The sequence below is a fragment of the Mchenga conophoros genome, linkage group LG3 (genome assembly GCF_057382185.1).
Source record: "Mchenga conophoros isolate Kocher_MC1m ecotype Shallow Benthic linkage group LG3, M_conophoros_male_GT1.1, whole genome shotgun sequence".
NCBI lineage: Eukaryota > Metazoa > Chordata > Actinopteri > Cichliformes > Cichlidae > Mchenga > Mchenga conophoros.
In genome coordinates this window covers 35,656,070-35,666,993 of record NC_140528.1, presented here as the reverse complement: position 1 = coordinate 35,666,993, position 10,924 = coordinate 35,656,070, and the positions used below count along the sequence as shown (strand labels likewise).

The following is a 10,924-nucleotide window of genomic DNA, read 5'->3' as shown; positions in this document are numbered from 1 at the left end:
ATCTTATGTAAATATCTTATGTTTTTACAAGTGTAATTATTTTGGGCACTTTTTTTAATATCAAATTCAAAACACAGTAGATTTGGATATTACAAGTGTTTGTATTTTAAATTTTTGAGTTGTATTAGCTTAAAATGGTTAACATTTTGAAACTAAAAATTAATTCCTTAAAGTTACTTGAGCTAGATTTGTACTTGAAACTCAAAATATCAAGTAGAGAGTCCTAAACCAAAAATGTGGACATAACATAAAAACATTTATCAATGGTACTTAAAAATATTTATCTAAAGCTAATAAATAAAGTGTGTTTATTTAACTTTTAGTTTTAAGTTTTAGTTACTTAAAATATTTTATGTAATCAGTTTCACCAAAAGTTTTGAGTAAAATTAACTTATTGCACAGCAAAATCTCCAGTGTTAAATTAACACTAGAGAGTGTCTATATGGGTCCACACCTCTGAGTGTTAAATACAACACTGTTGAGTGTTAAATTAACACTTTTGACAGTGTTATATGTTTAAAAGTAACCTAGTCAGTTTTGAAGATTAACTAACACTGAGCAATGCTGATTTTCTAACACTGGAAAATAACTCAAAATGTTAGAAATATTCCAGTGTTAGCAAATCAGCACTGCTCAGTGTTAGCCATTGTTACAGTGCAGGTGTGTACACGAGTGTTCACTGTTCATAGACATAAACTACACCTCTATTGGCTGCTATTTCCAAGCACATTGTGCACTGTCGGTCCTGCTTGCTACACAACAACATTCAATATTTAGTGTTTACTGCTGTTTACACTAGCTAGATTAACGTGATGGTGTTGTGTTTAGTATGTTGCTCTGTTTGTTTTTGCTTGTTTTCTATTCTTTTTCTCTCAACAGGTGATCCAGGAGATTTTTTTTCTCTTCTTTCTCTTTTTAAATGCCCTTTCTCACTGTCCCTCTTCCCTTCTGTTTTTCTTTTCCTTCATCTTTCTTTCTCGCTTTCCTATCCCTCAGTCATGTCTGTCCCGTCTGTAACAACTGAAAAAATAAATAAATAAATAAATCAAAAAGACACACTGCAAACCAAAAAAAAAACAACAAGACACCAGAGCCTATCAGGAAAACTTCAAGATGAAGCTAAAAACTAGTGAGTGGACCTTTGATTAAAGAATTTCTACCAAACTACAACTGCAGCTGAACAAATGAGCTGTTGGTGGAACTTTACACTCTGAAATATTGAAAGGTTTAAAGGATGAGACAGCTCAGCACAGCATGTTATTAACTTCACACATGAAGTGGTTCAGTCCAGTCAGTCTTAAGTTTTGCAGCCATCGTCCACATCCTGCTTCTTTGACTGGTCGTCACGGTAACTCTGGACTTTCCTCCAACGAATCCTGAAGTCTGTCAGTCCTTCTGACAGCATGAGGCCTGACAGCTGGACAAAATGTGCAGATGATGAAAAACATGAAGCATAGTTTGAACTTGTGTCAAGTTTGTGTTGGTGACTGAACTGCTGACCTGCTGTGAAACCTGCTGCTGGATCTCTGTGCTGTGCATGTCTGCCTCTGACTGAAGCTTCATTTTCACCACTGTTTGCTTTGTCACTGCTAAAAATGAACCACATATAACAACACAAACATTAGTGTTTTACATGATGACAGGATCTTATCGTGTTTGCATTCTGGACCTCACCTCTGAAACAGAAAACAAAGTGTCTGCTGGTACAGGAGCCATCAGCCCATTCCCCTGTCATTAAATACATTGGTGCACAGTACTCTGAATTTCCATTATCAGGCTGACCAGACCACCAGTTAGTGAATGTGGAGGTTGTGTTGTCAGACCAGGGGGACCAGGGATCCCTGTAGAGACCAATCCACACATACTGAACCCCTGATCCCTTCAAAGTGAGCGTGATGTTGGATTTCTCCTCTTTGCTTCTTATACTGGTCAGGTCTGTGTGGTATGTCCTGCAGTACGACTGAGCCTCTGACCAGGAGCGACTCTCCATCACTAAGATGTAACTTGTACTGCTGGCTGTGAAAGATTAAAAACTTTTTTAGAACATGCACATAATATGAAAAAATAAATCTCATAAAAATCTAGAGATAAGTAGGGCAACAAATCTTTTTTCCTACCATTGTAACACAGGAAAGGGTAAGAAGCTCCACAGGGTCTATCATCCATCTGTGTTTGTCCCTGAAGAGCCACACAGTATTCCTTTGCATTTGCACAGTTTGGTTGGCCGTTAGCCCAGATCAAAAATTCATGTGTGCTGCCAACATAAAAAAGTTTTCCCTCCATGGACCACTTCCAGCTGTAACGATCATCATAGAGCCCTAACCAAGCCCAGTTATCGATCCTTGGTGCCATTGAGAAAAGCAGTTGGTTGATGTTGCTGTTGTACACTCAGAAAAATAAAGGTGCCAACTGGAACCAAAAGTGGTTCTTTAGACTGATGCCATAGAAGAACCTTTTTTGGTGCCACAAAGAACCTTTCAAACAATGGTTCTTTGAAGAACCATTTCTTTCAGTGGTTCATTGAAGAACCTTTAAAGGTGCCCCAAAGAACCATCAAGAAATGGTTCTTTGGGGCACCTTTAATGGTTTTTCAAAGAACCTTTTTAAAAATGGTTCTTTAAAGAACCATTTTTAAAAAGGTCCTTCAAATGGTTCTTTAAAAGAACCATTTTAAAGAACCTTTTTTGAGTGGTTCTTTAAAAAACCATTTTAAATCTTTCAAAATAAAATGCATCATAAATTGAATTTGAGTAGGGTAAAATAAATACGAGCACAGCATAGACATATATTAATGGTTTATTGTCATTTTGTAGTTACCAAAAGACAAAAAGGCATTTTAACCCTCAGCACAACATCACTACTAATACATGTCACATATTAGTGTTTTAAACAGTAATAATTAAATATATTTGCTATACTAATATATATATATATATATATCTACAGATAACACAACAAATAATACATGTATTGTTTAATTAATAAAACATCAGAAAGTGATAAAACACATTAGAAATAGCAATAGCTTCATAACAGACCAATAAATCAACACAATTTCATCAGCAGATGTTTGCATGTTCAGTAAAAATATTTCAACAACAAGTTTATGATTAAAATGATCAATGAACTTTAGCATTACGCTATGTAATGTACGTTTCATGTTGTACTCATGGTCCTTTGTTATTCCAGTTTAGGATAATGTCTCTGACGTATGTATCATATCAAATATATGTCATATCAAAACAAGCCCACACCTGCAGTTGTTTCAGTTTTTCACTGGTGTTTCCTGTCAGCTGGTCAACCTCACTCAGGCGGACATCCATATCAGCCAACCAAATGATAAGTTCCTCCCTTTGTGCTTCAAATCCCTCCCACTCTGAGACAAGGAGCTGAAAGAGAGAGAAAAAAGTCAATTATAAAGAAGAGAGAAAAGTGAAACCCTCCTCAGAAGGTCTGACTCGCATACCTGCAGTTGACCTGTGATGGACTCCAGTTTGGCGTTCACGTCATCCCTCGCCGATGCCAGCAGCCGAGTCTGCAGGGTCCCCTGGAAGAGCTGAGTTAATGTTCGACTCCTCCTGGTCAGGCTCTCCAGCTGGATGAGCCGAGGTCTCCACTCTCGCCGCTGCCTCTGAACACAGAAACACAAATTGCATCTGAAGCAGGAGGAGCAGATTTTTTGTGCTATTCTTTTCTAAATCCAGGCTAGATCACGTGGAGGTATTTGGAAAACTTTTTTGGCCAGTGGACGACTGTTGTCTTGCAGAAAGTCAAATCAAACATATGCGATACACAATCAATTCACAAGAACACATTATAAAAAATAAGTCCAGTTCTTGCCTGATTTCAAGTGAAATCTGCATCAAATCAGGGTGACAGAAGTAAAACGAGTGCACAAAGCCTCACTTTGTACAAGCCTGCTATTAAAGTTTTCCTCTATGCAGACGACTTTCCTGTTTTCAAGGCACAACTTGGATCTGCTGTACGAATCTTATGGATACACACTAAATGAAACAATAGTGTGCATGACTCCAGATTCTGATCCCTCATCCTAATATGGTCCCAACATAGCAACAGCAATAAAGCAAATGTTGAGGCTTCAAAATACAAAGTCCATAAATCAATGGCTGACGTGGGTTTTATCATAAGGGTGATAAATATACAGATTTCAGTCTGTCTTAGAGATTTGATGTTCATTTACCTGCAGATGCACTATACGTGCCTGCTCCATGGTTTTTCCACAACATTTTGCACATCACTATTTAATACAGGAAGTAGGTGAACTAAAACAAGTCATCTTTCTTTGTGAGAGGACCATATTAATGAAACAAACCTCATCATAGGGAGCCCTAAAGATGCTCCTGCTGCTTCTCTTCCTCCTCATCCTAAGCTTCCTTCTCCTTGTCCTCGCCTTCCATCCAATTGTAATTCAACCTAATTGTGTTTCTTCCCCTCCTCTTCCTCATTTTGTTGGAGCTGTGAACACAATTAATGTGACTATGGATTAATTTGTGCAAACAAGAAAAATCTACAGCTTTTTGGTCAGAGGTGCTCTTGTGATTTAAGCCGGGTAGAGTAGATTTATGTGTTGATGCTACCTGCTTCAGCTCTGGCTGCTGAGTGATATTTACACCCTGGCTGGATTACAAACTTTAACCATGTGCTGAACTTTGGCCCAGCGTTGATACCTCTTGTTAGTATAACGACCTCTTCTTAGCTTGTATGTATGATGGTGGATAAATGAAATATACAAACAAATTTAACTATATTACAAAACAACATCTATCTTGGAAACATCAAATGACCGGAGCATAACTTGTCAACTAGTCCGAAACTAAGTTATGCAGGAACAGTCAAAGACACACCTTCTCATGTCACATTTCTATTCACATTTCTATATAATTCGATTAGACAATAAAGAGTTATCTAATCTAATTATTCATTCAAAACACTTATGCATAGCTGTATTTTATACAGCTCTTACAGAATTCAAAGTACAGGTTCATGTAAGTATTTAATGTACGGCTCAGATCTACAGAATTTCAGAGTTTCTAGAGCAGACACAGAGCTCACAACAGGCTTCAGGCGCCATTTTAGTGACTTTAACAATATATTAAATTTTAATTTCGGTCTAGCTGACATTAGGTTATGTACGCAGCACGCAATTGAACCACATATTTTAGAAGCCAAAGGTTCAAATTAGCTAAGAGCACCTTCACTTAATTATAACAGTGGTTTTGTTAAGAAAACAGTTGGATACTAAATTGCGCTGACCTCAACGGCTAACGTATCTAGCTAATCGCTACTGTTAGCACAACATTAACAGCAAGCTACAATGACGAGTAACAAAAACAAAACAGTAATAAGGTTTTAATGGAAATGTTTTACCTTTTCCAACAGTCCCAGAATCCACAGCTTCAAAGTCCAGCAGGTACTGAAGACTGTTATCCGTTTCGCTGTCACCGTCCGTGAGTTTTTTTTCCCGAAAGGTCAAGGCCCGCTGCTCGCACACTCTGTCTGCGCATGCGCATCCCAACGCCTGACCCCCTCCGTCCGCTCCCGGGAGGTTACAGTATGACGTGTTCTGACGTCACTCTCTCTCTCTCCCTGTCATTTATTTGGCTCGAAACACATATTAACAAATTGCTCAGTGATGAACAACTACTCAGATCATTTACCTAAGTTGTGATTTGTCAAAACGAAGTGTGTGTTCATTACACTGACATTCTGTTCTGCAATTGTTATTTACTTGTATCTTATAATTTGACTTTACATACTGCTGGGTGGTTTGTAAAGTTTACAATAACTAGTATTATCATTATGCTATATTTTCAAAAATATATAATAATCTCAAAAGTAATGCCTTGGAGTAGAAAATAGTAATGCTTTTATAAAATTTAAAACTAAAGTACAGTATTTGAATGTGTGTATTGTGTCTACTGTTTGTTAACTCACCATATTCATAATGGGTTTGCGGGGTTAGGGGTGTGTGTGTGTGTTGGGGGGGGGGGGGGGGGGGGGTTAGGGTCTTTAGGCTTTGGCCCCCACCTCTGCCACCAGTATATTTTTAAGCAAATATTTCTAACTTTTATTTGAATATTCAGTTTCCTACCATCTTCTCTTAAAGGGTAATTGCCAGGTATCCCGCCCTCCCCCTTCGCACACACATGCACACAAAGAAAACACACAGTATAATTCACAGCCTCGTTATAGTGAATACATATTTATGACATTTACACCATCAAGCTTAGATTGCTAAGGATGAAGAACCTTTTGTTCTTTAAAGAACCATTTGTAATAGCTGAAGAACCATCCACAAAATAAAAAGGTTCTTTGAGGTATGATGGTTCTTTAAAGAACCATGAAGACATCTGAAGAACCATTTAAGAACCATAATTTTTCTGAGTGTAGATGGTGACCAAGTCAGTGAAGTGTTCTCTGCAGTAACTCTGAGCTTCAGTCCAGGTCATCAGCTGGTTCACAAAGTGGTATTCTCTGGAGTGGGGAGGAAGAGTGGAAAGTCCCCCTGAGAAAAATAAAACAAAGGTTTTTATTGCGGAAACTGTGCTCCTGGGTGAATCACTGAAAAAGACAAATTTACAGAAATAAAAATTATAACCATTTAAATAGTCAAACTATATGGAGACTAGCCAGAGGTGGGAAGTTACAAGGTAACTTACAAACATAAAAGACAGTCCTGTGCTGTGTCTATCACCAGGGCTTACCCCACACTGTCATCCTCCTGTACCAGGAGGAAATTATGATAAAGTAGATTCTACTTCTTGTAAATGTAACTCAATGTTTCTTGGTGGAGTCTGTGAGAGTGACATTGTAGAAGTGGTGAGTAAATTCAAGAGTAAAAAATCCATGGATTGTGACGACCTTGACATGTCACTAATTCAGCCGTTAACATATATTCGTAACAAATCATTTCAAACTGGAATTTTTCCAGATAAAATGAAAATTGCCAAAGTGATCCCACTATATAAAACTGGTGATAAACAGATTGTGTCAAACTATAGACCGGTATCTTTACTGCCTCAGTTTTCAAAGATTCTTGAAAAACTATTTGCAAACAAACTAGATTCTTTTATTGATAAATCTGATTTATTGAATGATCATCAGTATGGGTTCAGAAGAAATCGCTCAGCATCTCTAGCTGTGATGGAATTTATTGAAAATATTGCAACAGCTGTGGATGAAAAACAGTTTGGAATAGGTGTGTTTATTGATTTACGTAAAGCCTTTGATACGATAGATCATTCTTTACTTTTACAGAAGTGTGAAAGGTATGGCTTAAAAGGTGTTGTACAATTTTGGTTAAATAGTTACTTGAATAATAGGTTCCAATATGTGAGTATTAATAACATGAAATCTAAACTTAGAAAAGTAACTTGTGGAGTTCCGCAAGGATCTGTTTTGGGACCTAAGTTATTTTTACTTTATATAAATGATATTTGTACAGCCAGTGATACTTTAAAATATGTGATGTTTGCTGATGATACAAACTTATTTGGCTCTGGAAAAGACATAAAGAAATTACTGAAAACAGTGGAAACAGAACTCATGAAGTTAAATAGATGGTTTGTATTTAATAAACTATCATTGAATGAAAGTAAAACAAAATTTATGTTATTTGGAGGTAGTAAAAGTAATATTAAAGCAAAATTGAATTTAAATAATGTTGAAATTGAAAGAGTATATGAGACAAAATTTTTAGGAGTAATTATTGATGATAAACTTTGTTGGAAGCCCCACATAGAACATGTGAAACAAAAATTATCCAAGTCTATTTCTATTCTTTATAAAACAAAAGATTTTTTGAATAAGAACTGCCTTTATTTATTGTATACTTCCCTTTGTTTGCCTTATATGACCTACTGTGCAGAAATTTGGGGGAACACATACAAAACATATTTGGATTCAATATTTAAATTGCAAAAAAGAGCTATTAGAATAATAAATAAAGTTGGATATAGGGAGTCCACCAACCAGTTTTTTGTAGGATCATCTATGTTAAAATTCATGGACATTATATAGTCTAAAACTTTAGAAATGATATATCGTGTGATGAAAAAGAATGTTCCAATTTGTATTTTAAGTATGTTTCAACTAAGAGATGGAAAATGTGATTTAAGGGGGTCTTATAAGTTTGAAATGCCTAAAATGAGAACCAATGTTAAGTATAGATGTGTGTCAGTTTTGGGAGTGAAATTATGGAATGGACTTAATGATGAACTGAAGATGTGTTTTTCTTTGTCATTCTTCAGGAAGATTTTAAAAATTAGTATTATAAAAGGTTATAGAAATTTGGTTTGTTAAAATTTTTTTGTGTTGATTTAATTTCTTGATTTATCATTGATTTCTTTTCAAACTGTTATACAACTTATTTATCAATGCTATTTATTTTCTTGGTTAAGGATTTGATTATTTCTATGGGGGTAAGGGATAGGATAAGTATAAGCCATAAGGCTTCAGCCTATTCCTTTTTTGGTTTCTGTTTGAGTACTTTTATGTAAAATTATAATCTGTTGTTGTTGTTGACTGAAATAAAAATTTCAATTCAATTCAATTCAAATCGCTTGCTCATATGGGGTCATGTGATTGTTGGGTTTTTGTCTGTGTATTATTGTAGGGTCTACTTTACAATATAAAGCACACTGACAACAGAAAATAGAGCATTGTTTTTAATTCTCTCCTCTGCTTTGTGTTCAAGCTGAGGACATTAATTAGAATTAAAATTAATATTAGACTAATATTATTTTATTATTATTTTATTATAGCACAAGGCAAAAACTGGTAGAAATGTCCTCCAAACTGTACATTAGGAGTACATGTCAGAGTCTAAACATTTTCTTTACTTTTACTAGAGTAAAGTAGTTCAATCACCGCTCCAACTTTTACCAGATTATTTTTAAACATACGTATCTGTATTTGTACTTAGCTGCAGAATAACTATATGACTGTTTTGGCATCTCTGTGGCTAACATATAATAATTAATGTGAATGTATTGTTCTTTTAATCTTTATTATTATTATTATTTTTAAATTTTATTATCTATTCCGTACGTTTTTTGGATTTCTACTACTTCAAAATCGTTCAACTTAGAAAAACCATTCAAACACCGTTAGATTCCTCTTCTTTTGGACATGTGTGCTTCTATTTTCCCCTTTTTTACATTTATATTTTTAAATTTATTCAACTTTATTCAAAAAAATTATAATGTATTTCAATGGGGAGATCCTTCAAATTCTCCTTCAACTCATTCCTCTTTCAACTCTAACTACTTCCACATATGTTGACCTAGAGCCACCATTCAAACTTTAAAACGAAGTAAGTAAGTAAGTAAGTAAGTAAGTAAGTAAAGTTTATTTATTAAGCAATTTTCACAGACAGACAGTCACAAAGCGCTGTACACAAATATTAAAATAAACAATAAAATCAATAGACATTATACACAATGTAAAAGATCAAATGTAAATAATGTAGAAAATATAAAATATGTAGATCAACAAAAGGCTTGTTTGAACAGAAAAGTTTTTAACTGTTTTTTAAAAGAATCCACAGAGTCAAGCAAACGTAATTGTAGTGGTAAACTGTTCCACAGCCTTGGTGCAACAGACTGAAAGGCTCTCTCCCCTTTTGTCTTCAGTCGTGTACGGGGAACAACTCAGAGACTCTGAGTCTGTGAGCGGAGATGATGAGCAGCAGTGTATTTTATAAGAAGCTTGGATAAATAATCTGGGGCCATTTAGTGCTCCGTATGTTAAAACAAGAATTTTAAAGCGAATTCTAAACTCTATCGGGAGCCAATGTAAAGAATATAAGATTTGTTTGTTTTTCTTTCTTTCTTCCCCTCTTTCTCACCGTCTCTTCTCCCCGACAACTTATCTTGTCATCTGCTGACTGAAGCTGACGTTCAAAGAGGATTTTCTTTGTTCTTCACACATATTTCCCTGTCAAATTAGGACACCTGAAGGGAGTGAACTTTCTGCAGAATTTGGGTGTCCCTATTTAAAACACAAATACAACTTTACTTTCTGACAACGGGATGAGACACCTTTCCTGGCCTGAAGACAGTGGATCTTATTTTATCTTTTGAATGTCACTTCTGTCCTTTCTTCAGGAATGTACAATGTAATAGATATATTGACCAACAATGGTCATGTGACCCTACCAATGATTCCCTGAAACAAAAATGATAGGCCTCGGGGCTTAAAGAAACATGTGAAGGTGACCAAAAGGTGACTCTGCCTCAACAAAATGCAAATCGTTAGGAAAATCAAGTTATTTCCATTTGTTTCCTATTAAATTAAGCTTGTACAAGTTCTAGGAACAGACAACATAGGTGCTGGTAGCAAGCTGTTAGTGGCTTAACAAAATGTCATTTTTAAAGTGGAGAGACTGATTGCACCGTGTTAGCATTGTCAGTAAACTGGATACAGTTACATTATCAGACTATGGCAATGGCTACACCATAACCCCTGTAGATCCCTGTAATCCATTAACTATCAGATGATGTCTGTCACATATGATGTGTATGATTCTCCTTTTTGCAACTTTCAACATAGGGAGCCAGACACTGTTTATCCACTAGCAAACTTAGACCTGTTTTTGGAAATAGAACATCTAAAAATAACTATTATAATAGTACTAATAATAATGTATTTTAGTAGTATGATGTTACAGTGGCATGCACAAACACTGAGTGTTTCAACAGTGTGACTTGTTATTGAAGTTATATTATGTAAAATGTTCACTGCTATCTCAGTACACTCTAAAAACTTGTCACAGTCCTGAGTCTGTGGACTCAGTGTTTTTCTGTTTGTATTAGTTAGCTTTGATTTCATGATGTGTTTTGATTCTCTTGGGTTTGATTTCTGTCGCTAGTATTCCTAACTCCCTAGGTCCTGGGCATTTCTT

General features: G+C 35.6%; 2 protein-coding genes across 2 annotated transcripts; both read right to left on the bottom strand.

The window, feature by feature from the left end:
- Window positions 1-1,297: 1,297 nt before the first annotated feature.
- LOC146578386 (C-type lectin-like) lies at window positions 1,298-2,166 on the bottom strand. The gene is made up of 4 exons (XM_085259466.1): window positions 2,118-2,166; window positions 1,675-2,016; window positions 1,501-1,589; window positions 1,298-1,417 (listed from the first exon to the last, which is right to left on the bottom strand). The coding sequence occupies exons 1-4, from the start codon at window positions 2,164-2,166 to the stop codon at window positions 1,298-1,300; spliced, it is 600 nt and encodes a 199-aa protein (XP_085115592.1).
- Window positions 2,167-3,221: 1,055 nt separating this feature from the next.
- Window positions 3,222-5,496, bottom strand: LOC146578385 (uncharacterized). The gene is made up of 4 exons (XM_085259513.1): window positions 5,389-5,496; window positions 4,334-4,476; window positions 3,467-3,631; window positions 3,222-3,389 (listed from the first exon to the last, which is right to left on the bottom strand). The coding sequence occupies exons 2-4, from the start codon at window positions 4,382-4,384 to the stop codon at window positions 3,222-3,224; spliced, it is 384 nt and encodes a 127-aa protein (XP_085115639.1). The 5' UTR covers window positions 4,385-4,476; window positions 5,389-5,496.
- Window positions 5,497-10,924: the final 5,428 nt, after the last annotated feature.

Coding starts and splice junctions, on each gene's coding strand:
- LOC146578385 (XM_085259513.1), bottom strand. CDS start 4,384: ATGAGGAGGAAGAGAAGCAGCAGGAGCATCTTTAGGGCTCCCTATGAT. Junction 3,632..4,333: donor TTAGGGCTCCCTATGATGAG/GTTTGTTTCATT, acceptor TTCTGTGTTCAG/AGGCAGCGGCGAGAGTGGAG. Junction 3,390..3,466: donor CCATCACAGGTCAACTGCAG/GTATGCGAGTCA, acceptor TCTCTCTTTCAG/CTCCTTGTCTCAGAGTGGGA.
- LOC146578386 (XM_085259466.1), bottom strand. CDS start 2,166: ATGGATGATAGACCCTGTGGAGCTTCTTACCCTTTCCTGTGTTACAAT. Junction 2,017..2,117: donor CCCTTTCCTGTGTTACAATG/GTAGGAAAAAAG, acceptor AATCTTTCACAG/CCAGCAGTACAAGTTACATC. Junction 1,418..1,500: donor AGCAGCAGGTTTCACAGCAG/GTCAGCAGTTCA, acceptor CATTTTGTCCAG/CTGTCAGGCCTCATGCTGTC.